This window comes from Mobula birostris, chromosome 4, assembly GCF_030028105.1.
Source record: "Mobula birostris isolate sMobBir1 chromosome 4, sMobBir1.hap1, whole genome shotgun sequence".
Classification (NCBI taxonomy): Eukaryota; Metazoa; Chordata; class Chondrichthyes; order Myliobatiformes; family Myliobatidae; genus Mobula; species Mobula birostris.
This window is the reverse complement of record NC_092373.1, coordinates 54,876,697-54,894,222: the sequence shown is the minus strand read 5'-3', so window position 1 is coordinate 54,894,222 and position 17,526 is coordinate 54,876,697. Positions and strand designations below refer to the sequence as shown.

The 17,526-nt window shown below is 42.5% G+C and overlaps 1 protein-coding gene across 3 annotated transcripts in view; it reads right to left on the bottom strand.

The window, feature by feature from the left end:
• Positions 1-17,526, bottom strand: part of lekr1 (Leucine-, glutamate- and lysine-rich protein 1) — a 192,961-nt gene that overhangs the window by 71,721 nt on the left and 103,714 nt on the right. For all 3 annotated transcript variants that reach the window (XM_072254578.1, XM_072254577.1, XM_072254579.1), the window contains exons 7-8: positions 15,939-16,013; positions 8,922-9,125 (exon numbers count right to left, since the gene is read on the bottom strand). In XM_072254578.1, the coding sequence (XP_072110679.1) occupies positions 8,922-9,125; positions 15,939-16,013 (279 nt within the window). The remainder of the gene's footprint in view (positions 1-8,921; positions 9,126-15,938; positions 16,014-17,526) is intronic.

The window sequence follows — 17,526 nt, the reverse complement described above, 5'->3', positions numbered from 1 at the left end:
CTGACATCAGGCCAACTGGTCTATAATTCCCTGTTTTCTCTCTTCCTCCCTTCTTGAAGAGAGGGACAACATTAGCCACCCTCCAATCCATAGGAACTGATCCTGAATCTATAGAACATTGGAAAATGATTACCAATGTGTCCACGATTTCTAAAGCCACCTCCTTAAGTGCCCTGGGATGCAGACCATCAGGTCCCGGGGACTTATCAGCCTTCAGACCCAACAGTCTATCCAACACCATTTCCTGCCTAATATAAATTTCCTTCAGTTCATCCATTACCCTAGGTCCTTTGGCCACTATTAAATGTGGGAGATTGTTTGTGTCTTCCCTAGTGAAGACAGATCCATGTACCTGTTCAACTCGTCTGCCATTTCCTTGTTCCCCATAATAAATTCACCTGTTTATGTCTTCAAGGGCCCAATTTTGGTCTTAACTATTTTTTTCCTTTTCACATACCGAAAGAAGCTTTTACAATCCTCCTTTATATTCTTGGCTAGTTTACCTTCGTTCTTCATTTTTTCTCCACGTATTGCCTTTTAGTTACCTTCTGTTGCTCTTTAAAAGTTTCCCAATCCTCCGACTTCCCACTCGTCTTTGCTATGTTATAATTCTTCTCTTTTATTTTTATACTGTCCATTACTTCCCTTGTCAGCCACGGCCTCCCCTTACTCCCCTTAGGATCTTTCTTCCTCTTTGGAACAAACTGATCCTGCACCTTCCGCATTATTCCCAGAAACACTTGCCATTGCTGTTCCACTGTCATCCCTGCTAGGGTATTGTTCCATTGAACTTTGGCCAGCTCCTCCCTCATAGCACCATAATTCCCTTTGTTCAGCTGTAATACTGACACTTCTGAGTTTCCCTTCTCCCTCTCAAGTTGTAGATTAAAACTTATCATATTATGGTCACTACCTCCTAATGGCTCCTTTACCTCGAGGTCCCTGATCAAATCCGGTTCATTGCACAACACTAAATCTAGAATTGCATTCTCTCTGGTAGGCTCCAGTACAAGCTGTTCTAAGAATCCATCTCGGAGGGACTCCACAAACTCCTTTCTTGGGGTCCAGTACCAACCTGATTCTTCCAGTCTACCTGCATGTTGAAGTCCCCCATAACAACTGTAGCATTACCTTTGCAACATGCCAATTTTAACTCTTGATTCAACTTACACCCTACATCCAGACTACTGTTTGGGGACCTGTAGATAACTCCCATTAGGGTCTTTCTACCCTTAGAATTTCTCAGTTCTATCCATACTGACTCTACATCTCCTGATCCTATGTCCCCCCTTGCAAGGGACTGAATATCATTCCTCACCAACAGAGCCACCCCACCCCCTCTGCCCATCAGTCTGTACTTTCGATAGGACGTATACCCTTGAATATTCATTTCCCAGGCCCTGTCCACTTGAAGCCATGTCTCTGTTATTCCCACAACATCATACTTACCAATTTCCAACTGTGCCTCAAGCTCATCCACTTTATTTCTTATACTCTGTGCATTCATATACAATACTTTTAATTCATTACTCCCCTCACCTTTCATAGCACTTCCTATTTCACTTGGCCACACTGTATGATCCCTTCTTGAGCTTTCTGCTCTGTTGATTCTGCTGTCTTTCTTAACTTTTCTTATTCTCACTTTATCTCCATCCTTATGTTTCCAGTTTGTCCCCTCCCCCCCCACTACTTAGTTTAAATACACCCGTGTTGCAGAGGCAAGCCTACCTGCCAGAATGCTGGTGCCCCACTTATTAAGGTGCAACCCGTCCCTTTTGTACAATTCATCCTTACCCCAAAACATACCCCAATGGTCCAAGAATGTAAATCCTTGCCTCCTGCACCAGTTCCTCAGCCACACATTCAGATCCATTATCTCCCTGTTCTTGCCCACTCCAGCACAAGGAACAGGAAGCAAACCAGAGATAACCACCCTGGAAGTCCTGCTTTTCAGCATTCTTCCGAGTTCTCTGAAGTCACGCTGTAGAATGTCTTTCCTCTTCTTCCCCACGTCATTTGTGCCGGACATGCACCACCACTCCCGGATGTTCACCTTCACTCGAGGATTCCCTGCAATCGGTCCGTGACATCCTGGATCTCGGCACCAGGGAGGCAAAAGACCATTCTTAAATCTCACCTGTTGCCACAGAACCCCCTTTCTATACCTCTCACTATGGAGTCCCCTACTACCACGGCTCTGCCTGACGTCTGCCTCCTCGGCTTTGCTTCAGCACCAATTGTTGACTCGCAGACCTGACCACCTCTCAGGCTGGCATCATCTTCTGTCCCGACAGCTTCCAAGAGGGTGAACCTGTTTACGAGAGGCACATCCCCCGGGGTCTCCTGTACTTTAAGCATCCTTTCCTTGCTCATCGTCGCCCCTCCCCTTCTCTCTTCCGGTATCCCCAGTGTAACGACCTCACTGTAGGTCCTGTCCAGAAAACTCTCATTTTCCCGGATGAACCTAAGGTCATCCAGTTGCCTCTCCAGTGCTGCAACACGGTCCTTCAGAAGCTGAAACTAGACACATTTTCCACAGGTGTAGGATCCAGAGGCACTATCAGTGTCCTTGACCTCCCACATCATGCACGCAGCACACTGTATCAGCCTAGCGGTCATTTCCTCACCACTTCTCACCCTCTCCAGCCGTGGCATAGTCTCCTCGCCGAAGACTCTCGAGGGGTCCTCACTTGGAGTGAAGCTCGTCCTCAGCCTCTGCTCGCCGAAGCAGAGGTAATTGCTGATTGTGTCGCCTCTGATCTGGGCCGACATTTACGTGCTGGGCAGCACCTAATTAATTAGCTTGTTTATTTCAGCTTTCTTCTTAAAGATGTGCTGGGTGCGCTCCGGATACCACTGCACCACTGCATGCTTCGCAGATCGGTATCGGTCCGCGGCACGGAGGTTGGGGACCACTGCCATATACAACCCTGAAATTCATTTTCTTCTAGGCATATGCAATAATCTACAGAATAATAACCATAAAAGAATAAATGAAAGATTGCTCTTAGGCATTCAAATAGAAGCAGAAGAAAACTAACTGCAAAAATACAAAAAGAAAAAAAATAGGAATAATAAATAAATAAGCAATAAATATAGAGAATATAAGATGAAGAGTCCTTGAAAATGAGTCCATTGATTATGGGAACATTTCAATGGGGCAAGTGAAGTTGAGTGAAGTTATCCCCCTTCGTTCAAGAGCCTGAAGGTTGCGGGGTAGTAACTGTTCCTGAACCTGGTGCCGTGAGTCCTGAAGCTCCTGTACCACCTTCCTGATGGCAGCAGCAGGAAGACAGCATGTCCTGGGTGGTGTCGTCCCTGATGATGGAAGCTGCTTTCCCACGACAATGCTTCGTGTAGATGCCCTCAATGGTGGGGGGGGGGGGCTTTACCCATGATGGACTGGGCTGTATCCACTATCTTTTGTAGGAGTTTCCGTTCAAAGGCATTGGTGCTTCCATACCAGGTTGTAATGCAGCCAGTGAATGTACTCTCCATTACACATCTATGAAGGTTTGTCAGAATTTTAGACGTCATGCTAAATCTCCGCAAACTCCTGAGGAAGTAAAGGTGCTGCCGAGCTTTCTTTGTAATCGCACTTATGTGCTGGACCCAGGACAAGCCCTTCGAATTAATAACACCAAGAAATTTTAAGCTGCTGACCCTCTCCTCCTCTGATCCTCCAATGAAGACAGGTTCATGGACCTCTGCTTTCCTCCTCCTGAAGTCAATAATCAGCTCCTTGTTCTTGCTGACATTGAGTAAGAGGTTGCTGTTTTGGCACCACTCAGCCAGATTTTAAATCTCCCTCCTTTATGCTGATTCATCACCACCTTTGATTCACCCTATAAAAGTGATGTTATCAGCAAACTTGAATATGGCATTGGAGCTGTGCTTAGCCACACAGTCATAAGTGTAAAGTGGGTAGAGCAGGGGGCTAAGCATACAGCTTTGTGGTGTTTCTGTGCTGATAGAGATTGTGGAGGAGATGTTGCTGCCAATCCAAACTGATTGGGGTTTGCAAGTGAGGAAATCGAGGATCCAATTGCATAAAGAGGTATTGAGGCCAAGGACTTTGAGCTTATTGATTAGTTTTGAGGGTACGATGGTATTGAACGCTGAGCTGCAGTCGATAAAGAGCACCCTGATGTATTCATCTTTGCTGTCCAGATAGAATCTAGATAGCAGTCCAGTCACAAACCAGTAACTTGCGACTGTGATGAGCTATAACACTAGACTAATATGTGTACAAATATATCCAGTGTGGATATGAAGAAGAATTTGAAGGTAATGTATTATTACCACATTATAGGAGAAGGTATGAACTAAGCTTCAGAACAGCACTGTTCTTTGGAGATCTAGAGCTGTTGTTTTATCAAAAGGAAATGATGAGTTGCTCCAGTTTTTGTTTGTTGGCCTAGAGAAAGAAAACACTGAAAGCATATTAAAGCCCATCTATGGGGAAAATGACAATGCCTGTCATAGTGACATCAGCTTAACTGACGACTTCAAATTCAAAAAGGTTCTCCACCACAAATGTTCTTTCTGAATTGCTAATGTTGAACAATAGATGTATCTTCACACTTCAGGTGACAAATTCCTGATAAGTGTTACGTACCCTGTAACTGGGTTGCCAAACCAGCAGAAATGGATCACTCAGTTGGAGTCTGGATTACTAGAACTAAGAAAGTTTTATTAAAGAAACAAGCAACACAGTAATTGAAAGGATAATAAATGCAATAGGTCAGCAATGATAAACACACATGTGCACAGAATTAAGATAACAGCATCAATCAAGCTCTATCATTGTCTAGGGGTAAATGACCAATTTTAAAGTGACACAAAAGTCCAGTTCGATTTAATAGTTCAGTTCCCAGTAATCGTTGCCATGGCGATGGACAACGTGGGGGGAAGGAGAGAGAGAACAAGAACGACTGATCATTCAGAAACGGCTTCCACTCACAGACCGGCGATATTGCTCCACAAGCAGCTTTCGGGCGAGTCCTTTGTGATGTCACCTGAGGTCACCGACTGTGACCCTTCCTCCAGATGCGGTCGATCCTCTGCAGTGAACCCGGCACCTAAGCGACGGGTTCCCGCTGATCGTACCTTTCCACCCTGTGCGTTTAAGGCTGATCCCCCGATCAGCCTTCCAAGAGCTTCCCACCGACTCGTGGGAGGCGCACCGCTTCCAGGGTCTCGTTACCTCGAGTGTCGTGTGTGTGACCTGCCTTAGCGAACCTGTCCCTTTTTATCCCCCTGCTGGGGTATCGCCTGTCCCTCACTTCAAACAGTTCAGGGTTCAAAGGGGGAGCCGCTCCAGACAGCTCTCTCTCCCGTCCCTTCATTACACATCTCCAGATCGCCTGTCCATCACTTCAAACAGTTCAGGGTTCAAAGGGGGAGCCGCTCCAGACAGCTCTCTCTCCCATCCCTTCATTACAGATCTCCAGATGCTACTTCATTGTTCCTTATCTCTCCTTCCCCTGAGGACAGGTAGCAGACCAACTGCTGATGCCACTGATGCTAACCCAGGCCAGCAAACGTCTTAATTTTATGTGTATTCTCGTCACATAAGGAACATATCAAGAATGTGCACATCACCTATGTTCAAATAGTTTAGAGAAAGAAGATTACTTGGATTGATGGATGACAAGAGGGGGACCTGAGACAAAACTTACACAGTTCTTATTTCACTTCTGGAATGCACCATTGACATCTGTAGGACAGTCATCTGAAGGGTTACTGCTAAGATATATCAGACTACAGCTGGATTTGGCAAAGTCAGAAATTAATGTCACTGTGTATTTAAAAATAGACAAAGCAGAAAAAAACACCAGGTGGTAAAGCTCAGATTTGTATGAGGGGTCTGGTCACTGAAACAATTCTATGATGGCACTGGACTAGTCTCATCAGTGGTTTATCTCCAAACTGTTCAACCAATGAGAGATCTGTTCCTTTACTGAAATTTGAAACCAAACCAGAAATATTGCAAGAATTCAGCCAGTCAAACAGTATCTGTGTGAAGCGAAACCACTCAACGTTTTGGATCAACAATCCTTCTTAATAAGTGTTCCAACTGGCTGAGTTCATATAGCATTTCTATTTTTGTTTATAATGCCTCCTCTGTTTTCTGAACACCTTGTAACCAAGTAATACTATTGTCAAACTGCATCTTTATTAGTCATCTTTCATTTATCACTGCTACATCATATTACCATTGGATATTTTGGTGATCCACCTGGGCTGCATACTCAACAACAATCAGGCAAAGGCTGAAATGGCATGTAAAATCTGCAGTGCACAACTGCCACACAATTACTATATCCAACAAGTTAGCATTTTATTGACTCCATAACCTTCAAAAACACCATCATCTCCACATTGTATCATCAACATTCAAGACTGAAAACAAACTCACCTGTGAACTTGGGTAGAGAAAACAACCCTATGAGTATAATACTTTTGAAAGGGACAGAATAAGTAAAAAAAACAGAAGGAACTGTTAATATCAGTAAAGGATGAATTCAAATTTACTTTTAGCTCTTTTTCTAATATAGGTAGACTTGATCAAAGTCTGTAGTATGCTGTTTCCAACAAAATCTTGTCCAAAACTGCAATCTGGGACCAATTTTGTTGCTGGACCTCAATTTCCATATTGAAAAGGCCTATTATCTGAAACTGATGAATACATTTGACATCTATTTTAGTAATATTTGAACAATGGTATGAGACACATTGTAAGGAAGTACAGGGGTCTGAAGATCCACACTTTACATTTTAGGAACATCTTCTTATCCTCCACTATTAGATTTCTAAATGCTCCATGAACACTACTTACATTAATTGATTAATTACTTATTGTAACTTATGGTAATGTTTTTGTCTTGAACTGTACTGCTGCCACAAGACAACAAATATCATGATGAATGTCAGTGATAATAAACCAGATTCTGTTTGCGCTAATTACACAAAAGCCAATCCCCACAATTTTGAGGTTGTATTCTACTGTAAACATTCAGTACAAACACTTACAATTATCCCAATGTATTTGGGAAAAAAAGTTTTAAAAAAACTGTAGAGTAATACACATTCCTATTTGTCAGAAAGCTTCTAATTGGTAGTAATGCCAAGAATAAAATGCTTCTTGGTGATGCTTGCTTCATAAAAGATGAAAGCATGGTTCAAGAGTTGTTGTTTGCAAGAGGACTAGAAACAGATAGGAAGGGGATGTCAATACTTCAGTTTGTTGAGCAATATTTCAACGAGAAAGACATTCTACTCACCAACATTCTTGTGCAACAGATGCAGCACCATCAATGACAGAACACTATGGTGGGGTTATTACTTTCTTGAAAAGAAAACTGTACCTAACAGATTTACCATTCACTGTATAATTCACAGCTGCATAAATCATTGAATACTGTTATCACAGCAGTAAATAAATTCTCAACTATTTCAAGAGCTTTGTATTGAGAATGATGAACAGTTTGAATGCTTGCTGTTGCACACAGGAGTCAGGTGGCTCTCAAAAGGAAAATACCTCAAACTATTCTTGCACTCTTTGAAACTGCGATAAAATTCTTTGAAGACTCGATGTTTCAATCAGTAATCAGCTCAAGAATATTAGGCATGATATTGCTTATTTGTCAAAATTACTCAAAGTTTAATGAAATTAATCTTCAAATGCAAGAAAATTATGTGAATCTTATCAAAATCAAATCAGTCCTCTCCAGATTTCTGTCCTACTTAAGGGCAACAGTGTCCGTTGTGACCTTTTCCAATTTCCGAGCTCTCTGAGTTGGAAGAGAAAGAAACAATACCAGATGAAGATCTTCAAGTATACTGTGCCCACCTGGATGAGCAGCGTAAACATATGTCAGAGAGCTTTCAGGATCTTCTCTCAATCCAAATTTCAGATTGGGTAATAAATCAATTCCTGAACATTTGCAATGAGGAATTAACAGGAAGGATGGAGGTAGAACTGATCAAACTACAAAAAATGACTTTGAGCTGAAGCTGAGATTCAAAAAAATAATTTCAAGACTTCTAGGTGCACAAATAAATCTCTGAACACTATCCTGCACTGAGGAAAAAGGCCAGGATGTTCCTTATTATCTTTCCAACATCATATTTAATGGAGCATAGTTTCAGTGCGCTCACCCAAATTCTTTCATAAGCAATGAAACAGACTGCAAATTACTGAACATAGGGTTCTGAGACTCCTTCTGAGTGTTGAGAAGCTGACATCACTGCACAGAGCCCATCCATTTGATTGAAAGGTAAAAAAGCATTGAAGTACTGAATAGTTGGTCTATCAATGTATGCTCTAAAATTGTTGATGAAACTTATTTTACTATAACTAAAGAAATAATTTTATTTCTAGTTTTAAATACATTTGAACATTTTTCCAAGTATTGATTGCTGCTTTGAATTTGGAGTTCCTATTTTCTTTCACTGTGCATCATAAAACAAAATTCTTTATAGTTTTTATCCAATGGCTGGAAAAGGGGTGCTAAGAATGTGGTCTGGAAGCAAAGAGGGCAGTAACCCCCAAAAGTCTGAGAATTTCTAATTTAGAGGAAATATGTACATAACCCAGATTTATTCACGACAGACTGTAAATTTGTAACATACAATGTAAAATATGAACGAAGTTGAAAACTTATAAAGATTTGTGTTTCAAGGAATTAGATACATAAAATATGCAAATCTAAAATGTAAGATGTGCAAACATCACAATTTATCATAGACCAGACGGATGGAAAAGTGGATAGCTACTAACATCTATAGGTATGAGGTAGGGACTTGCCAGAGTTGAAATAAGTTGCTTGGATAAAAAAGGTGTGCCTTTAAATAAATTATCTGTTTACAATTTGATTTTTATTTTCCTATGTCACAGCAAAATCACATGACTGTACCTTTCCTGTGTTAATGCAGCAAGTTTTTCTTCTGCTTGACTTAGGGTAGTTTGTAGAGTTAGAAGTTCACCTAGTGATTTTGAAGTTTGGTTTTCTACTTCTGTCTCCTTACGGACTTTTTCTTCAAGTTGTTCTTCCAAACTTTTGTACTTCTGTTCAAAATGCAGCCATTTTTCCTCTTTTTCTTTAATTTCTTTGCAATACCTACAGTATGATAAAAAAAATAGGCAAATAAAGTGTAGGCAAGTAGAATACATACATCATCTCTCATTAAGGTGGAGTGAGTTTGTGTTCCTAGAAATCAGGTCATATCACAATTTTCTGTAATGCAAAGCCACGTCATCTGAGCACGTCAGAGTACATACATGTCACCACATACAACCCTGAGATTCTTTCTCTGCAGGCATACTTAGCAAATCTATAGAACAGTAACTAATCTGTAAATATCAAGAACTGTTAACTGTAAACAAACTCTGCAAATATAGATAAAAATAAAAAGCATGCATGAAATAATAAGACAGAGTCCTTAAAGCAAGACCATCGGTTGAGAGAACACCAGAAGTAAAATGAGTGTGATTATCTCCTTTTGTTTAGGAGCCTGATGGTGGAGGGGTAGTAACTGTTCTTGAACCTGGTGGTGCGAGTCCTGAGACACTTGTACCCTCTACCTGATGCCAGCAGCTGCAAAAATGTTTCTTCAGCAATGTTTCATGTAGATGTGCTCAATGGTCGGGAGGGTCTTACCCGTGATGTACTGGGCTGAATCCACTACCGTTTGTAGGATTTTCTGCTCAAAAGCATTGGTTTTCCCATACCATGCCATTATGCAGCAGTCAGCACACTTTCCACCACACATCTATAGAAGTTTGCCAAGGTTTTTGATGAAATGCCAAATCTCCACAAACTCCTAAGGAATTTCAAGTGCTGACCTGCTTTCTTTGTGATTATATTTATATGATGGGTCCAGGACAAGTCCGCTGAGATAGTGACACCCAGGAATTTAAAACGATTGACCCTCTCCACCTCTGATCCTCTGATTACTGCTTATAGACCTCTGGTTTCCCTTTCCTGAAGTCCACAATCAGTTCCTTGGTCTTATTGACATTGAGTGAAAGGTTGTTGTTATTACGCCACTCAGCCAAATTTTCAGTGTCCCTCTTGTATGCTGATTCACCACTATCTTTGATACAGACAACAACAGCAAACTCGTATACAGGTGTCCCCCGCTTTTCAAACGTTCGCTTTACGAAACCTCACTGTTACAAAAGACCTACATTAGTACCCTGTTTTTGCTTTTAGAAGGTGTTTTCATTGTTACGAAAATAAAGCAACGCATGATAAAAAATCAACACGCGAAAAAATCAGCGCGCGATAAAAGGCAGCGCGCGTCCGGAGCAGCCGCTCTCCCCCGGATTTGGAACGGCATTGCTTTAACACGTGCCTGTGAGCAGCAGTTTGCAAGATGAGTTCTGAGGTATTGGAAAAGCCTGAAAGAGCTCGTAAGGGTGTTACACTTATCATAAAACTAGACATAATTAAGCGTTTTGATTGTGGTGAACGAAGTAAGGACAAAGTGAGTTTGGCTTGTGGAAGCTGACGAACATGATGTTGAAGAGGTTTTGACATCCCATGACCAAGAACTGATAGATGAAGAGCTGATGTAATTGGAAGAGGAAAGGATAACAATCGAAACCGAATGCAGTAGCGAAATGAACGTGAGCAACTGCGTGAGATTTTCGCTGCAATGATAAAGTACGACTTTAATTTTGAAAGGGTACGTAGGTTTAGGGGATATTTGCAGGATGGTTTGAGTGCTTACAAAAAACTGTATGATAGAAAAATGTGCGAGGCTCAGCAGTCAAGCAAGCCTTCCACATCAGCCACAGCAGACAATGAACCTTGACCTTCGACATTGAGGTGGGCAGTCATAGGAGAAGATGAGCCGCCTGCTCTAATGGAAACAGACGGCGAGATGACACCCCAGTGTCCCACCACACCAACCCCTGGGCCACGGACAGATACCGATTCATGGAGAATGCAGCGGTAGCTGGGAGGCACACAGCACATCTTTAAGAAAAAAGCCGAAATAAACAAGCTAATTAATTAGGTGCTGCCCGACACGTAACTGTCGGCCCAGATCAGAGGCGATGCAATTGGCAATCGGCCCTGATCTGGGCCGACAATAACGTGTCGGATGGCACCTAATTAATTAGCATGTTTATTTTGGCTTTTTTCTTAAAGGTGTGCTGTGTGCCTTCCGGCTACTGCTGGACCCCTGCATGCTTCGCGGCAATGTATCCGTCGGCGGGCTGGAGGGTGGGGGCCACTGCACCACCCAACCTGCGACGACTCAGTCTAACACACCATCATCAGTGTGCTCTGCGCTGTCTTCCCGATTCCCGTAAGTGATACTACACTGTACATACATTATTTCTACTTGTATAGGCTGTGTATTTTTACGTGTTATTTGGTACATTTGGCAGCTTCATAGCTTAAAGGTTACTGGAGAAAGTGTTTTTGTCAACAGCGCTTGCGTGAGATTTTCTGCCGAGAGTGCTTGCATGACATTTTCGCTACGGAGAACAGTGCTGGCAATGATTGTGGAAAAGTATTTCTACTTTATATAGGCTGTGTGTTTATCATATTATTCCTGCTTTTACTAAATGTTATTGTTACTTTAGGTTTTATGTGTTATTTGGCATGATTTGGTAGGTTATTTTTGGGTCTGCGAACGCTCACAAAATTTTCCCATATAAATAAATGGTAATTGCTTCTTCGCTTTACGACATTTCGGCTTACGAACCGTTTCACAGGAACGCTCTACCTTCGGATGGCAGGGGAAACCTGTATAGTGTTGGAGCTGTACTCATCCACACAGTCATAGGTATCAAGTGAGTAGAGTAAGGAACTAAGCATACATCACTGTGGTGCTCCTGTGCTGATGGAGATCGTAGAGGAGAAGTATTTGCCAGTGTGGTGTCTGCAAGTGAGGAAATCGAGGATCCAATTGCACAAGGAAATATTGACACCCAGGTCTTCGAGTTTACTGACTAATTTTGAGGAGATGACGGTATTAAATGCTGAGCTATAATCGATAAAGAGCATCCTGTTGTTTGCATTTTTGTTGTCCAGATGTCCCAGGGCTGTGTGAAGAACCAATGAGCTGACATCTGCTGCAGACCTGTTGCTTCAGTAGACAAATTGGAACAGTTCCAAGTCGCCACTCAGATAAGAGCTGAGTGTATATATACAGCGCTTATAAAAAGTATTCACTCCCCCCCAGAAGTTTTCATGCTTTATTGTTTTACAACATTGAATCACAGTGGATTTAATTTGGCTTTTTATTCACACAGATCGACAGAAAAAGACTCTTTCATGTCAAGGTCAAAACAGATCTCTACAAAATGATCTAAATTAATTGCAAGTATAAAACACAAAATAATCGATTGCACAGTATCACTCCCTTCAAGTCAGTATATAGTAGATGTACGTTTGGTTGCAATTACAGCCTTGAGTCTCTATCAGCTTTGCAAAATCTGGACACTGCAATTTTTCCCCATTCTTCTTTACAAAACTGCTCAAGCTCTGTCAGATTGCATGGGGATCATGAGTGAACAGCCCTTTTCAAGTCCAGCCACAAATTTTCAATTGGATTGAGGTCCAGATTCTGATTTGGCCACTCCAGGACATTAACTTTGTTGTTTTTAAGCCATTCCTGTGTAGCTTTGGATTTGTGCTTGGAGTCATAGGCTTGCTGGAAAACAAATCTTCTCCCAAGTTGCATTTCTCTTGCAGACTGCATTAGGTTTTCCTCCAGGATTTCCCTGTATTTTCCTGCATTCATGACTGTACCTTTCCCTTTCAAAGCGTACCTAAAATGCATTCAGCTCATCTAGGAGTGAAGCATTACAACCACTCATGATGTCAGCTTTCACTTTGTAGGAATTAATGGCCTACAAGCCCTGCCAGAGCTGTTGTGTATCCGATTCCATCTCTAACCTCAAACAGAATTATTTTCTCACTCTTAAAATAGCCTTCCGTAGGTCCTACCTGGATTTCTTGTATTGTTCTGGATCACCAGTCTTGAGTGCCACAGATTTAGCTCTCAGCAGACGACAAATATCCTGGTTCATTCACAGCTTTTGCTTTGGGTATGTCTGTGAAGGCACACACTTAGCCACCCAGGTCTTGATGAAGTCAGTGACAACAGTGGCATATTCGTTCACACTCAAAGATTAATCCCTGAATATTTTCTTGTCCACCCACTCAAAGCAGTCTCATAAGTGCTCCTCTGCCTCCCTTGACCATACCTCTTTGTTCTCAACACTGGTCCAGCAGTCTTTAATCTCTGCCTTCACACTGGGAATAGAATTATGGATCAGACTTTCCAAAGCATAGACATGGGATGGTACAACAAGCATTCCTTATGGTGGTATAACAGTGGTCGTGTGTTGACTCCTCCGGTTCCAGAGGTGATACGTTGGTGTTAGTTGTTCAGAGACTTTTTCAAACTGTTCTGCTTGAAATCTCACACAATGAGAGGGAAGGTGTGCTGTTTTGTGTCTGTTGTTTATGTTGTTCAGCTCTTCTAGTGCCTGCCTGATGTTGGCCTGAGGTGGACTGTACAAGGTTACCAGGATGGTGGCAGAAAACTCCCTCAGTAGGTAAAAAAAAAGTCATTTGATCACTAGATGTTCCAGGTCAGGTGAGCCAGGACTGAACAGAACTGCCACGTTTCTGCACCACATTAAGTTAATCACAAAGCATACTCCACCTCCTCTGCCTTTAAAAGACTGAGCTGTCCTGTTTTTGCAGAGAATGGTGAAGCCACCAAGCTGCACTTCTGCAACTGAAATTCTGGTTGTGAGCCATGTTTTCATAAAGCAGAGTGCACAGCAGTCCTTGATGTGTCTCTGATACAGCAATCTTGCTCTGAGGTCTTCAGTTTTATTTCCTAGAGAGTGTACATTCGCCACCAGGATAGGCAGGAGTGAAAGTCTTAAACCCCTATGTTTCAATTGTAGCTGTAGGCCAGTCCAGCATCCCCGCTTCCTTTTTCTTAAAGGGGAACTGCACTCGCAACTTGAGTCTGCCATCCTTGGTCCTTTTTGGTTTTGAAAATTGACAGATTTTTCAAATGTCTTAAGAGTGATATTGCTTACTGAGGTACTGATGGCTGTGACTGTGGATTTCAGCCGTACTAGTCCAAAAAGGGACTTACTGATGATTCCCACTGGAGCTGCATGCAAAGAGTCGCTACTTAATGGCGCCAGCTCAGCGTTGAACAACGTCATCCCTTCAGTACTAATCAATAAGTTTCAGAATCTGGGCCTCTGTATGTCCCCCTACAACTGGATCCTTGATATACTCATTAGGAGACTGAAGGCAGTGTGGATTGAAAATAACATCTCATCCTCAGAAACCTGATTCTGATTACGTATTTACTTTTTATTAATTCACATAAATTCAGCGAGAATATATTTTATTCTGCATCTCAAATATCTGGGAAGTGATTTGTGAATTTTGTAAGGGCAAGTTTCTGTTATCTAATCCAGTGGTCCCCAACCACGAGGCCGCAAAGCATGTGCTACCGGGCCGTGAGGAAATGATATGAGTCAGCTGCACCTTTCCTCATTCCCTGTCACACACTGTTGAACCTGAACATAGGGTTGCCAGCTGTCCCGTATTTGCCGGGACATCCCGTATATTGGGCTAAATTGGTTTGTCCCATACGGCAGTGGCCCCCAACCATCGGGCCGTGGACTGGTACCGGGCCGCAAAGCATGTGCTACCGGGCCGCAAGGAAACGATATGATGTGGCAATATGAGTCAGCTGCACCTTTCCTCATTCCCTGTCACGCCCATTGTTGAACTTGTACGCACGTGAGGTCATCACGCACGCGTCATCCATGTCAACGCGGGAAGAAGATCAACTCCTCAAGCTTGCAAATGATGGCGGGCTGAAAAGTATGTTTGACATAACATCTCTACCGGCATTCTGGATCAAAGTCAAGGCTGAATATCCTGAGATAGCCACGAAAGCACTGAAAACGTTGCTTCCATTTCCAACATATCTCTGCAATGAATGCAACAAAAACTAAATTGTGGAATAGACTGGACACAAGGAACCCCCTTCGAGTATCGCTGTCTCCCATCACCCCTCGATGGCACCGTCTTGTTGCAGGGAACAAGTATTCAGCCCAGGGCTCCCACTGATTCAGCGATATTGGTGTGTTGCAATGATTTTATATGTTCATATGGGGAAAATATGCGCTGTGTGTTTAATATCCATACGTTACTTAAAATGTTATGATGCTATTGACTTATAAGTGACTTATATAACCATATAACAATTACAGCACGGAAACAGGCCACCTCTGCCCTCCTAGTCCGTGCCGAACGCTACTCTCACCTAGTCCCACCGACCTGCACTCAGCCCATAACCCTCCATTCCTTTCCTGTCCATATACCTATACCTTTTCTTTAAATGATAATATTGAACCTGCCTCTACCTGTCCTCCCCTGATAATTGACTTATCACTATATTCATGCGAGGAAAATATGCGCTGTGTGCTTAATATTAAATTTGTTAGATTAAACCCTTCTAGAGAGGAAATTGAGTGTATTAGCCACTTATCACCTATATTCCGGTCGTGATTAACACCCCCCCCCCAACAGAATCGCCAAAAACGATTTGTAGAAAAAAAATCGACACATACACGCATGCGCACTGGTGCCCGCGCAAGGCTTCATGGTCATTGTAGTCTTTCACAGGGTAAACACAACGTATTTGACTGCTATTCTTGTCCGTTGGCAACACTACACCGCCCCCCCCACCCCCCCGCCCCCGGTCGGGTGGTCCGCAAGAATATTGTCAATAATAAACCGGTCCGCAGTGCAAAAAGGGTTGGGAACCCCTGATCTAATCGGCCATAATATGGGGGGCACTGTAATAAATACTACTTTCTGGGTACTTTATTAATAATACATAATTCCAGATGAAGGCCTAAGATGTACCTTGATCGTTGTTCTTCATGTGCACATTCTAGTTCATTTATTTTTGACAGAAGATCTTCCACTTCAGATTTATCCCTGTGATGAGTATAAAAGAAATAACAATTAAGTTTACCTACATCAACATTCTAAAAATTCATCTAAGAAATCGGTTTCCCTTATGAAACCCTTTTTTTTTAACTAGGTGCCTCTGGAAATGCGGTTCGTTAGCCCCTCACTACTCACTGGACTCTGTGGTGAGAAACTCACCTTTCTCAGACTTTGTACATCTAGGGTGTATATGACTTTGCTCCCACCAAATCCATGAGGTTAGGATATTTCGCCCATTCAAACCCCGGTTTGTGTGAATGCTGTGTGATTTTCTGGCCCTGGCAATCGCCCGTCAGTAAGAAATAAGAGATTGTATACTGAATACAGTTATAAAGAAGTATATTTAAGCAAGTTAACTTAAGCAGTTTAGTCAAGGAAAGAAAGAAAAAAAAAACAAAAAGCACCCATTATATTTAAACAGTGACATGTGCACGGTGGAGCTCAAATCTTCCAGTAGTCGTTCTTTCTGATGTACAGACTGCACCAACTCCTATGCACTGCTTTCCGGTAAATGTTCCCTGCTTGGGCTCCATTTGATTGCATGTTTTCGCCTGACTGAATTCTATGGCCAATTCTCTCGAGCTCCTTCTCTCTCTGTCTCCAGCCGAAAAAGACCTCAACCAACACCGGTGTCAGTCACAAAACCACTCCCCCAACCTCGTCAAGAACTTTTTTTCAGTTCCATTCTCCTGACTGGATGACACACATTCCTAAGCATCCCTTATCTTTAATGGTAATCCAAACACTGCCAGCAGAACACACGGCTTCTACAGAAAGACCATTGTATGAAACATTAGCAGTAAAACCTTTAACAGGGATTTATACTCTCCCCCCACCAAAAATAGTCATGTCTTCATGACTCTGAAATTCATCAACCCCTCATTAATAACACAGTTTTCAAAGGAATTTTGTGATGTCAGGACCTCCAACCCATTTGTAACTGGTAGTGACATATCTCACTAAGGGAATAGGCACAACACTCTGTTCCCCAGTACAACACAGGCCAGCCTATCTGGGGGCTTTCCTGACTATTGAGACCTCCTTATTCCATCATCTACTTCTTCAGTTTCAGACACTCCTTGGGATCTTTCCTGTCTATGTGGAGAGGCCTCTCCCTGTCCAGTACTCGTGCCTTCTGGCAACTCAAGCTCCCTTGTCACTTGACTGACCTCAGCTTCATCCCCAGTACTTTGAATTGTCCAGCTGCAAACATGCCTGTCCACTACTAGTTCCCCCCACTCCCCCCGCCCCAGTACATCTGCATGAGGAGGTGTGGAAATCTCTGTCAATTATTGGGGAGTTTGCATAGGGTAGTATATACCACAGCCCAATTTTCTCATCTTCTGAGTCTGTACAACATTCAGTTGTTAAATCCTTAACAGGCATCTCCACTGCTTGTCCTTCTGTTCTCCCACAAGGACGGAGAGTCCTCTTACTTGGTGTAGGATTCATTTCAGTCTCTGGGTCAACACGTACCTCTTGTCCCAGAGGTAGAAGGTGG